Source organism: Anabrus simplex, chromosome 6, assembly GCF_040414725.1.
Source record: "Anabrus simplex isolate iqAnaSimp1 chromosome 6, ASM4041472v1, whole genome shotgun sequence".
Lineage (NCBI taxonomy): Eukaryota > Metazoa > Arthropoda > Insecta > Orthoptera > Tettigoniidae > Anabrus > Anabrus simplex.
The window spans coordinates 190,515,702-190,536,943 of record NC_090270.1 but is presented as its reverse complement, the minus strand read 5'-3'; the positions used below and the strand labels follow the sequence as shown (position 1 = coordinate 190,536,943).

The window sequence follows — 21,242 nt, the reverse complement described above, 5'->3', positions numbered from 1 at the left end:
CGCATGACAACCCCACAGGATGACCAATATCTGACCATCTGTGCATTGTGGTGTAGTTCAGCAACTGCCAGAGAACTGCAACAAGACCTCAGGAGGGTCACTGGAGTCACAGTGTCTGACCAGACAGTAAGGAACAGGTTAAGAGAAGCGTCCTTTTGACCCAGACGTTCTGTTCGAGTGCCCCGGTTAACACAACAACATCGCGCAGCTTGCCTTCTGTGTGCCCATACAGACGTCAACTGGCAACTTCTCCAATGGAGACCTGTGTTGTTCATAGACGAGTCCAGATTTCCCCTGACACAGCGTTATGGTCGTCAACGTGTATGGAGATGCTGTGGTGAGCAGTATATGCCAAATTTTGTCCAGGAAGGTGATCGATTTGGACAAGGTTCTGTAATGATAAGTGTTCGTGGGCGTCTTGGTCCACCACAGACTCTCCAAGACCTCGAACAGGCTCTCATTGAAGAATGGGACCTGATACCGCAACGTGACCTCTGTTGACTTATATGGAGCCTGCCACATAGGTGCCAAGCTGTGATAAATGCTCGTGGAGGACATACACCATACTGAAGCTCTCCAACTGTGATAAAAATCCACCCGGAGAACTGTTATCACTTTGTTTTTGCCCCTATTTGGACATTTCCCATTTGTTCTGAAAATGAACGCGAATCCATTGATGTTCTTTTGTACACTTCAATGGTAAAGATTAAAGGTTTAGTTGGTAATATACCTGGGTGAGAGGTATTGTTTTGTGGAGCATGGCATACATTCAAAAACGTGCTTCCCTAATTGTTTTGAACTGTGTATAATAGTGCAGAAAGCATTTTCTTCTTTGTTAGGAATTCATGAAAACATTTAACAATCTGTCGTTCTGTAATTATTAGCCTCTTATACAAACTCTCCTCTTCAGTCTCACCAAATATAGTATTCTATACAGCGCTGTCTGGTCAACACTCTGGCTACAACACTTTTCTTTGTCCATTCTGGAATTTTCATCTCTTCGCAGGTAGAAGGCCATTTTCCATTTGTTGTTTCAAGCAGTCATTACATTTTGTTGGGTTAAGAGAATGATTCACATTTGCAGTTTGGCTAGTTACCCTCTTCTCCAAAGTAACTCTCGTGAAGTTCAGATTTTCCACTGCTTAAACAGCTTCCCAATAAAAAAATAAAAAAGGCAAAGCATTGACTTTCCTCCGAGTCTGCTTTTATACACTTCTATGAGATTTGTAGAGTTTAACATTCCTTGATTGCAGACCATTTAAGTCCTGAAAGTTTACCAGAATGTTGCTGCTTTTCCTGGTACACTCCATGGGGGTGAGCTACATGTAGTATTGTGTGAGAGCATTGTCTGAGGGTGTAGGTGTAATATTGTAAGGATTAGGAATGGGAAGGAAGCAGCCATGGCCTTAAGAAACGTAATATTCTAGCATTTGCCTGGAGTTAGATATGGGAAATCATGAAAAACCATTACGAAGATGGCTGACAGGAGATTTGAATCTACCTGTCTCCTGAGTAGAAAGCTAGCAACCATAACTGGCCATGTTGTAATGCACTGAGCTATTCTGTTCAGTTAATATACAGTAATTGATGAGTTCGATATAATCATAATCATTATCACTCTCAATTGATAAACTCTTAGGGAACTGTAAATTGTGAGGCGTTAGGATTGTAGCTGAACCTGATGCTGCTTCCAGTTGCTTGTGCTAGTTTCTTCTCTTACATCTTTCCTACCTGATCTTCTTTGGTCAACTGCTGATCTCTTCCAAGCCTGATGGTATTAGATTTGTGAAGTAGAGAATGTCTGTACCTTTCATGGTCTTTCTTTATCTTTAAATGAGACCCTTATTATTTTTTGGGCCACAACTCTTCCCCCTACATTTAATTTTAAAAGGGTTGTTAAAACATTTACTTTGTCCCTTAAAGCAACAATCAATAAGAGCATCTTAGTCAGTAAGCACATAATACTGTACTGGGATTATGTTGCCACTGCTACCCTAGAGAGAACACTCTGGCAATAGATTAAAAATCAATATTATATATTAAGGATCCACCTTGTCAATACAATACAACATCTAGTTTATTGTCTAACATATACTGATATACACATACGTGTTTCGAGAATATAAGACCATTCTGTTCTTCAGCTTCTGGTTAAAATTTCTTCCACTGCCTATCCACTACTAGATGTTGGCAATCACATGTTAGAATTTAATTTGGTCAGAGGGTGTGTGAAGGTGTTCACCTCCTGTTCTCATTGATGTATGTTTGTATGTTTTTGAGCCAAGACCTCCCTCTTTTTCCTGCACTTTCTTTGCCAATTATAACTTTCCTTAGCTGAAGCTTTTCATGTTTTGAATTCCTCATTGAAAATGAAAACCTACCACCTGTTTTCCAGTCATTGACCGGGTCAAGGATGTAATGAATGAATCATATATAGGCTATTAGTACGATGGGGTTGCCACTCCCAAAGTGATTTTTAGTAATGACTGATAGATGCTATGAAATGAGAATGGAGAGTGTTGCTGGAATGAAAGATGACAGGGAAACCAGAGTACCCGAGAAAAACCTGTCCCACCTCCGCTTTGTCCAGCACAAATCTCTCATCGAGTGACCGGGATTTGAACCACGGTATCCAGCGGTGAGAGGCCGACACACTGCCGTCTGAACCACGGAGGCTCCTTGAATTCCTCATTATGATGCCTAAATAAGATATTTTACTGTGTTAATTTTCCCCCCATTCTTTTCAAGAGATAATTCTGTACCAGCAGTGTAGTGATAAATTAAGCATGACCAGACTGCTCTATACCATTGAAATATCATGTTCACCAGCTGTTAAGAAGTGAAAAATAGCATCATAATTTAAATTTAAACAATGTAGGCAGACCTCACTTTCAGTATGCATTTTTCAGGGCATTGAAATAAAATTCTGTCGTCATCATCATCTTGTTGCTGCAACCGTGAGTGACAATCTACTGTACTGTCATCTTCTTCATACTGGCATGTGAATCGCAACCTAATTCACCGAAAGTATTCTTAATATGAGACTTCCGTGGTCGCTCCCGTGTTATCCTCCTCAAAAATTAACTGGAGTGACGTGCCTGAATATGTGACCAATGAACTTCATTTCTTGATCCTGTTCAGTAAACATTGTTTCTCTTCAACATTTTTTAAAACGAGGTCATTTGACTTCCTGTCCCACTGGCTTATTCTCGTCATTTCTGCAGCTTCCAGTCTTGCTTCTTCCATTTTTCCTAGAGTCCAGGTTTCACATCCATATGTCAGCACATTCGAAACAGAAGTTTTGACGAATGACTTCCTTGTCTCTAAAGTGATGGGTTTGTGGCGGCCAGTAATTCATGAACTATTAAACTCCTTGACTAGTGTTGTTTGTTCCATATTTTCTCCGAGTTTTATATTCTGTTACTATTTTGTTCTAACCTAGCCAACATCTGGTACTGATCTTTGTACCGTGTAGTTGTAGTAATAAATAGTGTATATTTAAAAACCCAAACTTCATCTGGGGACCCCAACATGATCGAACGATGGTAACGTGAGTACATAATGAATTACAACGGCCGCAATTGTCACACGTGCCCTATCCAACCATAAGCAACGGAACAAGCGCTGACATGGAAGTTTCATGGGTAACGGTAAAAATACCACCGTTTTGGAGTAAAAACCTCAAAGTTTTTTACCGCAAATATAACAAATGAGGTAACCAAATATCATTATATCTTAGGATCTCTCGACAGTGAAATTGCAGAATTAATATCCGACTACATAACCAAACCTTTATCGACTACACCATATACTGACTTTAAAGCACATCGTATCGCAGAATTTGAAGAGTCAGAGACCCACGAGGCAAAAAAGTTGGAAGTAGAGTTAGGAGACAAAAAAACCAACCTCCTTACTTAGAGAAATGCATGCTCTGGCAGGTTGTCAAATAACCGACGATTTTAAAAAAAAAAAAACTTTTTTCAGGACAACTTCCCACCAATATACAATCTATTCTAGCTGCTAGCCAAGTTGTAAGTCTCGATGCCATGACCTCCATGGCTGACGAATTTGTAGAAATAACACCACCTAGCCAGTTCACGTATAGCACTGAAGTAGTTGTTCAATCATCACCTGATGAATGATTTTCACATCTTGAAAAGCAACTTTCTGAAGTAATAAGTTATATCTAAGAGCTCTGAACATGATTACAGAATAGATCCAAATCACTTCGGCGCATCCCCAAGTACTCCATCTGCTGGTACCACCACAAGTTCAAGCAGAATGCAAAAAGTGCACCCTACCATGCTCGTTTATTCGTCAACCAACTACGAGTAGTAACGCATTGCCAGAAGATTTTTAGGGCCATCACTTGGCGCAGCACAAAGTGAGGAGGCTGAATTATTCCGCCGCCTGTTCATAACAGATCACAACACAGTAGATTCTGGAGCAAATGTCTCGGGTTCCACCCGCAAATGCGCTAGAATGCAAAAACATCTAGAAGTGGCAACTCTATGCAGCAAATGGTTCCACCATACACACCTATGGTGAATGCCTACTTAACCTTTAAATAGGCCTTTGGAAAAAAATTCCATGGCCATTTCTTCTAGCAGATGTACGCCAACTTATTATTGGAGCTGATTTTTTGGGTTATTTTGGCCTTTTGTTAGTCAAAGTGATTGATTGACAGACAAACTCAACTCTCAAGCACAGGCTTTATAAATTCAACAAGTCACAAATCCATACTCATGATAGATCCACAGCACAAGTATCAGGATTTATTGAAGAAATTTCCTAACCTCCTCATTGAGAGGCCTAATTTCAACTCCCCTGAAGTTCATCACACCTACCACCAGATAAACTGGCCCAAGCAAAACTGGAATTCCAAGAGATGATCAACCTCAGTATATGTCAACCTTCCAAAAACTGCTGGTCCGGTCCTCTCCGTCTAGTCCCTAAAAGAGATGGAACTTAGTGCCCTTGTGGGACTGATCGTGCACTCAATGCCATCACAGTACCAATTGGTGCCCAATTCCTCATCTACAGGATTTCAACAGTTAACTCTCAAACAAATTCTCCAAAGTCAACCTCATTAGAGCTTATCATCACATCCCTGTTGCACCAGAAGACATCCCAAAGACAGCCATCATTACTCCACTTGGTCTTTTAGAATCTTTTAAAATGCCATTTGGACTACGCAATGCAGCTCAAACATTTCAGCATTATATTCATGGTGTTTTGCCAGACTTGCCTTTTGCTTATTCTTATCTTGATGACATCCTGATAGCATTGTCATCAGAGGATGAATGTAGGATCCACCTACAACAAATTTTTGAACTGCTAGATGAACATCACATTAATATCAATGTAGGAAAGTGCATTTTTTGTGAAAATGAAATTTCATTTCTGGGTTACTTTGTGTCAAACCGAGGAGTTTCACCTCTAGTGGACAGAGTATACAGGTCATCAAAGATTTCCCATGTCCTACAACAGTAGCAGAATTTTGACGATTTTTGTGACTTGTGAATTTCTACCAACGCTCTTTACCACACACTGCAGAAACTCAACACCCCTTATTTGACCTTTGCAAAAATACAAAGAAAAATAACTGTCCAATTGCATGGAATCATCATTCACCAAGTTGAAAGAAGAGCTAATGTAGCCCTGCTTGCTCACCCATCACCTGATCTGCCCTTAATCTTAAAGGTTGATGCTTTGGACTATGTCATAGGTGCCTCACTACAGCAGTGAGGAGGGAAACACCAGAACCACTCACATTCTTTTCCAAGTCTCTCACAGACACACAACGCAATTATAGCACCTACGATCATGAATTGTTAGCTGCCTATTCTGCTGTGAAACTTTTCAGACATCTGATAGAGGGCGGGCAGTTCACAATATTTTCAGACCACAAACCATTATTGCTTGCTTTCAAACAACGCTTGGACAAAGTAACACCTAGACAACACAGTTCACTACGGATATTAGATATCTTCCAGGCGGAGAGAATATCCCTACTAACACATGCTCTAGGATTGCAGATATTACATTGCCAACAAGTATTTCATACGAAGATATAGCTAAGTCACAACAGAACAATACAGAATTGGAAAGTCTAAAAAAAACAAAAAAAACAGTTCAATGAAATTCACCATCATGATTTTATCTGATGGATGTAAGTTGTTTTATGATAATTCTACAGAGAAACTCAGACAATACATCCAGCCATCCTACAGAGAAAAGGTTTTGACACATTGCATGACTTAGCCCAACCTGGCATCAAAGGAATTAATAATTTAATATGACAGCGCTTTGTTTGGCCATCAATGAAACAAGATGTACTGTGGGCAAAAATGTGCATTCCTTGTCAAAGAGCAGAAGTTTTCAAACACACAAATAGTGCTATCGGAACTTTCAGTCAAGTCAGTGATCTCTCACGTTCATGTGGACATGGTAAAACCACTACCTTGTTCTCAAGGCTTCACATACCTACTTACAATGATAGACAGATTCACACGTTGGCCAGAAGTAGTACCACTAAAGGACATTACTGCAGAATCTGTTGTTAGTACTCTCTTGTCATTATGGATTGCACGTTTCAGTGTCCCTAAATTCATCACCACTAACAGAGGACGACAGTTCGATTGACAGCTGTTCACTCACCTCACAAGGGCTTTGGGAATAAACCACATAAAAACTACTGCTTAACATCCCGCTTCAAATGGCGAAGTGGAACGGTGGCATTGCAATCTCAAGGCTGCCTTGAGAGTTCGCCCCTCAGATGACTGGGTTAGCAACTTATTTAGAGAAATGAGTTTCATTTTATGGGTCCGTATTGAACTTTGATTAAACCAAATAAAATAATAAGCGAGTTATTCCACCTTTTCAATACAAATGAAATAGCGTTTATTAAATAAACATTTAATGGAACTAGTTTTGACCTATTTATAGGTCATCTTCAGCCATATCGCATGTAGAACAAAGTATTTGAAACACAGTTGTTTTAAAGATGGTCTTAAAACATATAAGTTTGACACTATGAAAAATTGTGTATAGAATTTCCTGAAACACATTTGTGGTAAGAAATTAGTTCACTTAGCTGTAGGAATATACAAGAAGGAGAAGTCTTAAAATATTCTTTGTAGTATTCAAGAACGTAGATACAATTAAAAATTCACAGTCTTGATGAGATGTGGAAATGGGCATATATGCATAGTGTTGTTGTGGTAGAGGAGAAGAAGTCTTATGATATTCTTCTTATCACTGCGAAGCGTACATACACTTTAAAATCATTCTTAATCTTGATGAGATGTAGAATTGAGCATACAGTATATGCAGAGTATTGCCTTAGTAAAATGTGAGTTGAACAAATATATTATTCCAGTGGAAAGTAAATTCTATAAAGAACACAATGTAAAAAATGTTGAAGGTATCCATGGAGGTTAATGACTTTAAGAAATGAAAGTGAAAAGGCACTTGAAGATATGAATTAGGTTAAAACAATTTTATTCCTTGTATTAAAATGGTGGAATGAATTCCATCTTTTATATCAGCAAATACTTTGTTCTACACGCGATATGGCTGAAAATGACCTTTAAATAGGTTGAAACTAGTCCCATTGAATGTTTATTTAATAAACACTATTTAATTTGTATTGAAAAGGTGGAATAACTCACTTATTATTTTATTTGGTTTAAACAACTTGCCTACCATTTTAATGGGCCTCCATGCATATGTGATTCCAGAATACAATGTCACACCAGGAGAAATGATTCTCAGTGATACAGTCAAACTTCCAGCTGATTTCTTTGATTCAGCATCATTGTCCTGCGACATTCCTTCTTTTGTCTTCAATCTGAGGCAGTACATGGCCTCACTTAAGCCAATCGACATTTGACATCACTCTGCAAAATCTATCTTCATCCACCCAGAACTTATGACAACTTCTCATGTATTCATCAGACAAGATGCAGCTCTCCAACTGATTTACAATGGATGTATCTTGTAATCAAATGTTCTGAAAAGAACTTCACTCTAGAAACACTCCATGGTCAACAGACAGTCTCAATCGACAGACTTAAACCAGCCTTTCTACTGCATAACATGGAACCATGGACCCTACACCACCCAAGTCCTCAATGCCAGTGCAACCCAGCTCTATGATCAACCCTGGTGATAGTCATCAGTCCAGCAAGTGGATTACATGTTCTGGTTGCACAGTGCACTTCCCAAGTAGATTTATCCATGTTGTCACTGGGAAGGGAGTAGTATGTGGCAGCCAGTGATTCATGAACTATTAAACTCCTTGACTAGTGTTGTTTGTTCCATATTTTCTCTGAGTTTTATATTCTGTTGTTCTTTTGTTCTAATCTAGCCAACATCTGCTATTGATCTTTGTACTATGTAGTTGTAATAAACAGTGTACAGTATATTTAAAAACCAGAAACTACAAGTTCATTTAGTAATGTATTCTTCTTGTTTTAAAAGACTTGTTTCTCTGTAACTATCCTTCATTGTCTGAGTGAATTACACTTCTCAAGTAGCAGAATTCCATGACTTGCTTGATGGCTGTACCATTTGAACTTACGTTAGCTAGAGTTGGTTGTTTATTTCTGTCAATCATCTTGAATATTGTTTTCCAAGTATTTATTCTTTGCCCAAATTTCCCTAAGGAAATGCCATATAAATGAAAGAATCACACATATGTATCATTGTTATGTATCATACTCTAATCTGTGCACAATATAAACGTACAATTGGGGCTTTACGATACATAATTCATTATTATTTTATGTTTATTCCTTATTCATTTGCATTTTATGGTTACTGTCATATTGAGTTTAATGTTCAGTTCTTCACTTCTTACTTATAGCATATCAGAATATAGATTGTCCTCGCACTCCTTGGAGTCCTTGATCTCACGTACCACCCAAGTTTACGTGTCTTCTGCTGAACGATGAGTCAACCAAGATATTACATATGATGTCGGATCCCAGATGGCCCATGAAGTTTCAGAAATGTTTGAAATAAAAAACCATCTCCTGGTTGGTGATGCAATCATATTCATGCATCTGAATTCACGTTCACATTCTCCAGAACTACAGTAGATAAGTTGAGTGCAATTTATTAAGGAAATCAAGTCCTTGGGAATACCCATTTCAATTTTCAAGATCATCTCAATAAGCTTTTAGAATCTTTATAGGTTTTACTTTAAATTTGTGGCAAAGCATTTTGACTTCAGTTTCTGATAAATTGCTTGGCTGGAGCAAAGCTCCAGTTCGCTCCAGGCCCACTACATTACTGTTCTGTAATCAGTCAGTCCAGTGTGTTCACATCTTAAAATGCTTCCATTTCTTTTTTTTAATTATTGAAGCTTTTAGCGTCCAGGTCTCCATGCCATTAAGTAAGATGCCAAATACAGTGTCACACATAACACATCCTTAATTTCAAATTAATTTCATATGAATTTAAATCCTTACCTAATACGAGATAAATACCAAGTCTGAGACAAACATTGAATGTGCACAGACAAAATTATTATTTTTAGATATGGGAGAAATAGTAAGGTTTCTCCCTTTGGGACCAAAGTTACATGCCAGTGACTACAAACAAGTGCGTTGATAGTGATGAGCCATTTGTCAACAACATTCCAAAGGTAGATCAGTATCTCATACGTATGCATTTGAAATGCAAATGTTTACAATTTTTATTTGTTTGTGAAGGTATGAAATTACATGTAAATAATCAAAGTGCCAATGGGCTACAGTTAGATTACTCACTGGTGAAATTCCAAACCCATCTTGGTAATCAGCAGGTGGAACGACTTGTTTGGTGTTTGCTTGCTGTAGTATTTTGACTGGAACCTTCCAATCTCCCAGAGACCTCACTGCATACTGTAATTAACACTTGTAATTAAAAATATGCTTATAAAATCAACTTAATGGGTTTGATAAATGCATAGGCTGAAAGAAAGTCAGATAAATGTTTTTGAGTACAAGAATAAATAAGTAGGGGTTCTATTGAAAAGTACCATGTGTAAAGACAGGCAAAATAAGCTAACAGGAGATGAGGCAAGAATCCTGGAATGATGATGAGAGCATTTTGAGGAGTTGATGAATAGGGAGAACCAGGAAAATGATGAAAGCAAGGGAGAGGACTTGGAAGGAGAAGGTGGAGGAGTCAAGTGTGGAAGAACTCACCAAGGAGGAATTTCTAGGACTCATTATTGAATTCAATAACCATAAAACTCCTGGTCTGGATGGAATCCTGTCAAAATCCCAGTCACTGACAAAGAGAGGCAAAAATCTTAAAATATGGGAGAGAATGCTTCTGAGAAAGATTTTTGGAGTGAACTGTGACAATGCAGTCTAGAGGTTACAAATGAACAGAGAAATTCAGCAGTTTTGCCAGAAGCTGACAGTTACCATGGATATCAGGTTGGCAGGGTGAGGTAACATATCTAGAGGATGAACAGCAACCACAAGCAAAAACATGTTCTGCTCATCTGATCTGAAGAACAATATTTTGTTGGAAGGCTGAGGAAACTTTGGTCGGATGAATCATAGGGAGGAGAAACTGCAGCACCTGTGAGTTCACGATTGTAGGGATCAATGGCGGGCTACTGTAAGGAAGGACAGAGCTGTTTCACCAGGAGAGAGAGATAGAAAGTGTGTGTGTGTGTGTTTTTTCACGTCACACTGACACGGAGACGTCTTATGCAACAATGCAATAGGAAAAGGAAGAGAAGCAATCATAGCCTTAATTAAGGTAGAACATCAACATTTGCTTGGTGTGAAAATGGGGAAACCACAGAACCCGCTATCTCCCGAATGCAAGCTGACAGTTATGTGACCCAAACCGGATAGTCAGTCTCTTGGTGTGCTTTTTGTATAGTGAGCATATATGAAACAGAAAGTATATTTGTAGAATGTGACATAATATTTATCATGAGTTCCCGAGAGATAATTTCACTCTGGGTACTAGCGATGGCTCACCGAGCGGACTGGCTGGACGTGTTAATGTGCTGCGGCTGTAGAGCCAAATTCTGCATTTGGGAGACCAGCATGTTTGAGCTCCTCCATCAGGTGTCCTGAGAATGGTTTTCTGTGGTTTCCCATTTTCATTTTCAGGAAAATGCTAAGCCAGTTTCTATTCATAGGCCACAGCCAATTCTTTCTACTTCCTTACCGAGTTTTATTCACCATCATTAATTTCATCTTCATTAGGTCCTCAAGTAAGGTTGGCGCCAGGAAGGGCATCCGGCTGCAATATATTGCCATATAATTTCATCTTACCTCATTCCCGACCCCTTATTAAGAAACAGGACTAACTGGCTGACATGCATACTAGTGATGGCTTGTCTGAATTCTGGATTAAAACAGTTTATTTTTACATGTCATGGCTCTGGGTTTGAAGCTTGCTAGTATAACAAAGAATATTACACCTGCTATAGTTCAGTATATAGGATAAAATATTAAAGTTCCAAATTCTGTATCTATCATGGTCTTCAAAAGAGTTTAATGTGCTAGGTTCTAAAGCTAAAACTTCTTCACTTTTGATAGATATCATAATGCATTTAAAAGAAAAGAAATGAACGGGCCTGTGCCGTGGTCACAGCTGATGTAGAATACATATTGCATGACAGGTATTGCCGAAATAAAATACCTAGTCAGTATAGATTTTAAATTTTATTATTGATATTTTATTTCTTAATAATCATCATCATCATCATCATCTGTTTACCCTCCAGGTTCGGTTTTTCCCTCGGACTTAGCGAGGGATCCCACCTCTACCGCCTCAAGGGCAGTGTCCTGGAGCTTCAGACTCTTGGTCGGCGATACAACTGGGGAGTATGACCAGTGCCTCGCCCAGGCGGCCTCACCTGCTATGCTGAACAGGGACCTTGTGGAGGGATGGGAAGATTGGAAGGGATAGGCAAGGAAGAGGGAAGGAAGCGGCCATGGCCTTAAGTTAGGTACCATCCCGGCATTCGCCTGGAGGAGAAGTGGGAAACCACAGAAAACCACTTTCAGGATGGCTGAGGTGGGACACCTCTACTCAATTGACCTCCCGAGGCTGAGTGGACCCCGTTCCAGCCCTCGTACCACTTTCCAAAAATTTCGTAGCAGAGCCGGGAATCGAGCCCGGGCCTCCGGGAGTGGCAGCTAATCACGCCAACCACTACACCACTTTTATTTCTTAATTATAAACAAAAATATACATTTTCAAGATCACAAGTTCCAATCATTTTCCACCACTGGGGCAGTAGATGTGCTCACCTACTCCAGTAACGTGGAGCTCACCTGAAGACTCTCGGCCACCTTCACTTTGAGACACTCCCGTTAAGCCTTTTGACTCTGGGCATTGGTAGTTTTGGGCTTTTCGGAATTCTGACAAGTCACTCTATCCTCTTCTATGCATTTTTGACCATTTTGAAACCATTGTCCGCATATCTCAGCATTTTGCTAGAGAAAGTTGTTACACTTCTTTGCATCACAATCTCTCAAATATTCACTATTTGATTGTCCGGCTCCATGACTAAATGGTTAGTGTGCTGGTCTTTGGTCACATAAGTCTCGGGTTCGATTCCCGGCAGCGTCGGGAATTTTAACCATCCTTGGTTAATTTCTCTGGCATGGGGGCTGGATGTATTTTCATCATAATTTCATCCTCATCACGACGCGCAGGTCACCTACGTGAGTCAAATTGAAAGACCTGCACCTGGCGAGTCGAACATGTCCTCGGACACTCCCGGCACTAAAAACATACGCCATTTCATTTCACTATTTGATTTTGTTTTGTTGTATAATTATAGAAATCATCGAGACGAATCAAACGACTCCTCACACGACGTGCCGGCACGCCGGACTCCAGAGCTACACGAACTGTTAGCCACGCAGCACGGTGAATTTTGTACCCTAAAATGGCGTCGCTATTACGTCACCTGATGACGTCATACAAGATCAAACTCTTGTTGCTAAGTACTTTGGAGCTTCATCTTAAAAATTCCCATCTTTTTGTAACTGGCCTCAGCACGGATCCGAATTTATAGAAGTATTGCCAAAATGACTTAACATTCACAGGCATTTTCCTTTCGGTTAAAGTGAATTACATTCATTAATACTGTATTGCATATTTATTGTCTATATCTGATTATTCGTTCGTTCGTAATCTGTTTACCCTCCAGGGTCGGTTTTTCCCTCGGACTCAGCGAGGGATCCCACTTCTACCGCCTCAAGGGCAGTGCCCTGGAGATTCAGACTTTGGGTTGGGGATACAACTGGGGAGAATGACCAGTAACTCGCCCAGGCGGCCTCACCTGCTAAGCTGAACAGGAGCCTAGTGGAGGGATGGGAAGATTGGATGGGACAGGCAAGGAAGAGGGAAGGAAGCGGCCGTGGCCTTAAGTTAGGTACCATCCCGGCATTTGCCTGGAGGAGAAGTGGGAAACCACGGAAAACCACTTCCAGGATGGCTGAGGTGGGAATCGAACCCACCTCTACTCAGTTGACCTCCCGAGGCTGAGTGGACCCCGTTCGAGCCCTCGTACCACTTTTCAAATTTCGTGGCAGAGCCGGGAATCGAACCCGGACCTCCGGGGGTGGCAGCTAATCACGCTAACCACTACACCACAGAGGCGGACCTATATCTGATTATTACAATAATTAAAGGTCTCATCTCCTTAGACATATTAACAAATTGTAGTTGAAGGTGAGAAATCCCCTCGCCGTCTTCTTGTAGATAATTCGTGTTTTTAGGATACGGTACCTTCTATTTTTAATACCTTATATTTGTATAAAACTAGAGAAAATTATACATTTTGATCTACAGTACTTCTGTTAGTTTATGAACACTTTTGTATAATGAAGGCGCAGTAGCTTAGCTCTGGCTTTCCACCCCCGAGGTTCAAATTCCGGTAGACCCCAGGTTGTTTATTTGCCCTGTAAAAATCAGATTGGGTCATGAAGGACATCAGGCTGTAAACGCCAGGCCAAAACCTACATTGAGTCAGCGTTATGAAAGCTACCCCAAAAATAACTGAGGTAAGCTGAAGAAAATTTGTGATGGACTGGACACCTCAAGTCGTATTATTCTCTCAATAGGACTTAAAAATAAATTCACCATGATAAATTATTCTTGGGAAAATATTACCACCATTCTCTGTGTCGGAAATATTCGAATTATTATTGAAAGTGATGCTAATATTGGGCTGCCTGGCCGAGGCGGTAAAGGCGTGCTCGGTCCGCCCGGAAGGACGTGGGTTCGAATCCCCGTAAGGAAGTCGTAAAATTTAAGAAACGAGATTTCCACTTCCGGAGGTGCATATGGCCATGAGGTTCACTCAGCCTACACCAAAAATGAGTACCAGGTTAATTCCTGGGGGCAAAGGCGGCCGGGCGTAGAGGTAACCACTCTACCCCATCACGTGCCGAGGTTAACAATGGTGGAAGCCTTTACCTTCTACTCCTCCAAGGGCCTTCATGGCCTGTACGGAGGTGACTTTGCTTTTTGATGCTAATATTAGTGAATACAAGAAATTTATTAGTCTGAGTATAATTAGATTTTAGGAAAAGCTGTTCGAAAGTATTTGAACATCTAAATCTGCACTCGGTTTTTGGTTTTGTTAACAATGAAGAGGAAATTGCAGAAGAGGACATGAATTGGTGTAGGGAGGTCGAACAGCAACATGAGCTTGGTAAGCGAAAGCAATACCGGAAGCAAATCAAACGCCGAGATCCATCTTGGTGGTAGCCTAAGGCAGTGTGGCGTCACAAGATGAAAGGTGTAATGTAAACTTTTACATATTGTATTATTTTACTCGTATTTATTTTATCGCAGTTGCTGTGCGTCATATGGTTGTATTTCGTTTTCTGACGCAGCACTGATGGAATAAGGTGATGTTTCTTTATTGTTTATTACTTGCCGCGAATTTTTATGTATTTTCAGAAATTATATGTAAATTATTTGCTCACACTTGTTATATCGTAGTTTTGCTTAACGGTATATTTTTGTTTCTCGCCTCTACCTCTGCGCTATGCGCAACTTATTATTATCCTCACTTGCCACATGCTCTGTGTACTTGCTTCTGCTGAGATTAGCAAAACACCTTTAATCTTTAAAATGTAGGCTATTCATCGATGGATATGAGATTATTATTGTCAAGGATTCTACCACGGATCAGCTGCCTGTGTGCAACTAAGCTGAGCAGGCGCAAGTATCACACCGAAAAGTTATGAGTAGAATTATTTATTGTAATAGTAATAGAAAGGTGTTTGATTTGCGTCCGGCATTGCTTTCGCTTACCTGGCCCAGGTTGCTATCCGAACTCCCTATGCCAATTCATGTCCTCTTCTGCTATAGTATCACAGTATCTGAAACCTACAGTTTATTATTATTTTTCCGTATTTTGTGGCCCTCCTCTTTTCCGGACTTCAACAAAGTTATAGAGTTCTGGATACCTCTTCATTAACTACATCTCATTTTCTCTCCGTCTAACCTTCTTTAGTTTTCCATTCCTCCGATAATATTCCTTTGATAATCTTATATAATTTTGCTTTTCTTCCTGGTTTCTTCTCTGTTTAATAACTTTTAATAGCTTAGCAAGTGTGTAAAGTTCAGGTTCATTTTCAACGTTACCTATCTCTTTTCCATCTATATATTTCTGTCTGATTTTTTAATTTTTTTTGCAGTCTTTAAGCAGATGTACCACTTGCAAATGTGTATTGCATAAGACACATTTTTTTGTTATTTTTGTTTTTTTTCTCTTAAAGTTTAGTTTTTGTATATCCCCGTCAACCACAAAATTATTCCTCACATCTCCCTTTTTGTTAACATTTGCATCCTTATTGCCGTATTTTCATTTATTTTGCGAAATTCTATTAGTGTTCTCTTGCTGTTAGATTTTGTAATTATTTGTCTTCCTACGTCTTTCACTCTTTGGATTACCTTTTTACACAATCTCCCGTCATCCCTTGATAAATGTATTTCCCATCACACAGTAGCCCTAATTTTGATGTTTCATTTGGTGCTGTCCGACTCGTTGGCTGCATGGTCAGCGTACTGGCCTTCGGTTCAGAGGGTCCCGGGTTCCATTTCCGGCCGGGTCGGAGATTTTAAACTTCATTGGTTAATTCCAATGGCTTGGAGGTTGGGGGGGGGGGCTGGGTGTTTGTGCTGTCCCCAACATCCCTGCAACTCACACACCACACATAACACTATCCTCCACCACAATAACACGCAGTTACCTACACTTGGCAGGTGCCGCCCACCCTCATCGGAGGGTCTGCCTTACAAGGGCTGCACTCGGCTAGAAATAGCCACACGAAATTATTATTTGGTGCTGATATGTCCAGAATTTCACCTCCTCCCCACGTTTTTAATGCCAGCCAATACCTAACTATTCGTTTCACAATAGCTATCTGCCCGTATACTCACGCCTTCGCACAGCATTCTCACTCTACTATTTGCGGTACAGCTTGGCAATCCCATAGTTATTTTGGAAAATTTACTAAAGATTACTTCTACAGCTACAATTTCACGATCTACTCCCCACATTTCAGCTCCATACAATACCTTTCCTTTAAATACGTTTTCCTGCACTTTATATTCGATGTTAGGCATCCTTTCATCCAGTATGTTTATACTAGCCAAGGGGCTTACTCCTTTCATTTTTGCTATTTTTATATGTTCTGGCCATCTACCATTGCTGCTTATAATTGCCCTTAAGTATTCCATTTTTTAACAACTTCTAGCTTTGACAGGCGTGAATTCTGGAGGTGATTCGAAGGCCCGACGACAGGTGGCAGAAGGGAGTGAAGAAGAAGAAGAAGGAGAAGAGTAGGCACATAACAATATCCTCGGTGCACACTTTGGGAATCAATAGCCTACGGGCCCTAAATTTGAGGGGAGGCTAGAAATAATGTAGGAGGTAAGAGTGAAATTAATTCCTTGATTGATTGATTGATTGATTGATTGACATTGATTAATTGATTGATTTTTGCGTTTTTTGTTACTTATTTTGCTTGTTCCAGCACTAGATCTAAGTTGTCATCGTAAGGCAAGTTCGCAGGAGAATAAGAACAAAAGATCCATTGAGTCTTCCATTTAATTGCCCTTCATCACCCTTTTCATTTTTCCGTGTCAACCTAGTGGCTCAGTCGGTTAGTCATGGTCGAGTGAGGCAACAAATGATGAGGAGCTATCTCACGCTGGGAATTATGGACGAGCGAGTGTGTTACCAGAAGAGAACGGCCCTGTTGTGTGATCTCCAAGTTCACCACCTCACACACACTCAAGATGTGTTTGGACTTATATTCCAAGAATTCTCTTAGCTCTGATAGTGAATTTTTCTGGTATTGTTCCGTTTGAGAACAATCAGCAAGAAGTGGGGATGTTGTGGATTCCATACTGTCCACCTACTTGTCCATGATTAGCCTAATTTACTCCTAAAGAAGTACAAATGGTATGAGACAAAGTCGAAACTTTGACTTCATACGCGGACGACTGATTGACGTATCTTTAAGCCACCAGCTTAGTGGTGTGATGATCACGATTATGAGACTGAGTGAATCCCGTTCCAGCCCCTCAGTCCAGGATTAAAACCCTTGAACAACCAGGGAATCGAACACAGACCTCCTTGTCTATTCTACACCATGAGGCTAACATTATTTCTTATTACCAATTATTATTATTAAGCTGGCCCCGTGGTATAGGGGTAGCGTGCCTGCCTCTTACCCGGAGATCCCGGGTGCGATTCCCGGCCAGGTCAGGGATTTTTACCTGGACCTGAGGGCTGGTTCGAGGTCCACTCAGCCTACGTGATTAGAACTGAGGAGGTATCTGACGGTGAGATGGCGGCCCCGGTCTAGAAAGCCAAGAATAACGGACGAGAGGATTCGTCGTGCTGACCACACGACAACTCGTAATCTGCAGGCCTTCGGGCTGAGCAGCGGTCGCTTGGTAGGCCAAGGCCCTTCAAGGGCTGTAGTGCCATGGTGTTTGGTTTTAATTATTATTATTCAAATAGAAATATCCACCGCCTATTTGCAAAAACTATCGCACTAGTGCTGAAATATCTTATTTCAAATATGTTGTCGTTGCGCCTAGAAAAGTCGCTATGTGACCATATTTCATCTTAGAACTCTGATCAGAAAGGTTCTGTCATCTAAGGTACAGTACTGCATGAACAGTATCAACGAATTTTCGTTCTTAGTGACTCATGCGCTGCGGGTTAGTATTTCTCCCCTCAACATTGCCACATAACAGTATTTCGAGGCGTAACGGCGATATCCTGATTCACTCTATATTCTCGTAGACCGTATAGCGCGTCGGACATACACAGGCAATTTCTTTGAAAGAAGTATCATCCAACTAGAACAGTGTCCGACCCATTTTACAAGAAGTTCCTTCAATACTTACTTCTACTTGAACCTCGTCGTCTTGACTCCAGGCAGGAGCAGCGAAGGTGAGAGCTACTAGTGTAGCTAGAATACAGCGGAAGATCTGTGAACAAACAAGCAAAGGGTCAATCGTTTGCCGTCCAGGATTGCTTCAGAATAATTTTGGATACGTACTATAATACGTGTGATCATACCAATTCTCCAACATACTACTACTAGTAATAATAAATTGTGGAAATTAATATCGAAATAGTAAAATATGAACAGTCACACATTTAAACACCAAATGCCACATTCATGCCTGGATAATAATATGGATGACAATAGACTAACTAAACGATTCTTCAAGTACCTTTGGGAAAAGAAATCAACCACCACCTGGATTCAAGAAGTGAAGAAAGACCTCGAAAGGAACAACATACGAGAAGAAGAATTATTGGAAAGAAAGATTTTTAGGAAGAAAGTCTTACAAATGGAAGGATTCCAAGGGAGGAAGGAAAAGAAAACAGGCACAAAGTGGACTGAAGACAGGAAAAAGAAGCACAGTGAAACAATGAAAGAATACTCGAAGAAAAGGAAAGAACAACTAAAGAGGAAGAATTAAAATTGTAACGTGGTCCTTAGAAGGCCAAACGCAAGAAGAAGAAATAATAATAATAATAATAATAATAATAATAATAATAATAATAATAATACTATGAAGTGCTTAACGTTCAGTCAACATCTACTGGCGGGGACAAAATCTTCGATGTTAAATCGTCTGAAATACGAGCAACATAGAGCATTATACTAATCGTAAACTAACATTAGTCTTAAAGGGAGCCGGAACCCTAAAAATTGAACATTTTGATGTTTTAAAAGTTTCTTTTCTCAAAGGCTTTTTTTCACAAATAAGTTTTATATCTTGACCAAGTTACGTAGGCTGAGTTAAAAAGTACTCCATTTTACATGCTCAGTCATCACCACTGATCTGCATTTAGGACAGTCACCCAAGTGGCAGATTTCCTATCAGTTGTTTACCCAATCATTTCTTAAATACACGTAATATACTTAAATATACTTGAATCGCAACCTCGACATTTCTGAAAGCCATTGACATAAAATGTTGTGGTTTTCACAATTTCGTGGATAAAGCTTCATTATTTGCGTTTTTAGTATTATCATTACGGTTATAGATGGCATGAATGTGGCATTTGGTGTTTAAATGTGTGACTGTTCATATTTTACTATTTCGATCTTAATTTCTACACTTTAATATTTTCAACGTAATGTGTACTTTAATCTCACAAACTACTGAAATTATATTTATATATTCAGTTATACAATAAAATAATTGAAAGAGAGAAGAGGTGATTAACTTAGTTTTCGGCTTTCCCCCTAGATATCGCACGTTCGAATCATAATGGATCATGAGTGGAATTTTCTCCTGAGAGATTAGGTGATGGTTGTCTAACTGAAGCCGTCACAGCGTTCTCAAAAGGTGTAGTTTAATTCCCTGCCAGATATTTAGAAACGGAAATTCAGATATCCTTTGGATTTGAAAGTAATTCTTGGTTGGAAATGCGAGTGGGCTTATAGCTGACCACTTTGTATAGAGAATCGAGCCTCAGTACAATGCAGTAGAGCAGGCCTTCACTCCTTTAATCCACAGTAGTACGGCCTGTATGGAGATTACATAGTTTATTTTTGGACAACTCGTGTGTATTCCAAGGTTCTTTTACATACCATACCGAAATAAATAAATAAATAAATAAATAAATAAATAAATAAATAAATAAATAAATATGTCTATTAAACCTCTTTAATAAAAGGGGAGTCAGAAAGCACAGTCCCGGCCCAATTTGTCCAGCCCAAATTTGACAAGGTCGCATGGAAATTTGAACCTGTGATGTAGTGGGGTAGAAATGCATTGGCACTATTATCTAACCCACAGTTATGACCATAAGCAGTGAGAGTAACTTTGATAATAGTTATTGAGAGAGTGGAACAGTTTAAATACCTCTGATGAACAGTAATACAAAAATGGTACCTCTGACGAACTAAAACAGAGACCAATTGCATACAATGGAGCCTATTTTTCAATATCAAAACTACTCTGTCTGTTTATGCTACTCCCCCCCCCCACAGTGCAAATGCCACGAAGGGCCTTGGCCTACCAAGCGACCGCTGCTCAGCCCGAGGGTTTGCAGATTACGAGATGTCTTGTGGTCGGCACGACGGATCCTCTCGGCCTTTAGTTTTGGCTTTCTAGATTGGGCCTTCCTCGTACCTCGAAACAATATCTACAAGGTACTCCTGGCATGCACAGAGAAAATTAGGTGAAATAAAACGCACCCAACAAAAGATGTAGGCTGCGTACATGAGGGTCCCGAGGAAAATCACAAATAGAGCATTAGCGAATTCTACCAAATTAAGCCAATCACTGAAAGGATAGCTTTGGGAAGGAGAGAGCGGAATGAGCATACCAAAGGAATGCACGAGGAAAGAAATGTGAGAACATCAAGGTGAAAGACTAAAGGAGAAGAGCTGGAAGAATGAAGCAAAGATGGAATGATACTCCGTAAATTATTGGGGATACACTGTCCTTTGACTTTTTTTTTTTTTTTTTTGCTTTACGTCGCACCGACACAGATATGTCTTAGGCGACGATGGGATAGAAAAAGCCTAGGAATTGGAAGGAAGCGGCCGTGGCCTTAATTAAGGCACAGTCCCGGCATTTGCCTGGTGTGAAAATGGGAAACTACGGAAAACCATCTTCAGGGCTGCCGACAGTGGGGCTCGAACCCACTATCTCTCGACTGGCAACGCTTAAGCGACTGCAGCTATCGAGCTCGGTCCTTTGGCTTT

At 40.1% G+C, this 21,242-nt stretch overlaps 1 protein-coding gene across 2 annotated transcripts in view; it reads right to left on the bottom strand.

The window, feature by feature from the left end:
- Window positions 1-21,242, bottom strand: part of LOC136876292 (uncharacterized) — a 241,331-nt gene that overhangs the window by 8,375 nt on the left and 211,714 nt on the right. For both annotated transcript variants that reach the window (XM_067150117.2, XM_067150118.2), the window contains exons 2-3: window positions 18,415-18,498; window positions 9,777-9,890 (exon numbers count right to left, since the gene is read on the bottom strand). In XM_067150117.2, the coding sequence (XP_067006218.2) occupies window positions 9,777-9,890; window positions 18,415-18,498 (198 nt within the window). The remainder of the gene's footprint in view (window positions 1-9,776; window positions 9,891-18,414; window positions 18,499-21,242) is intronic.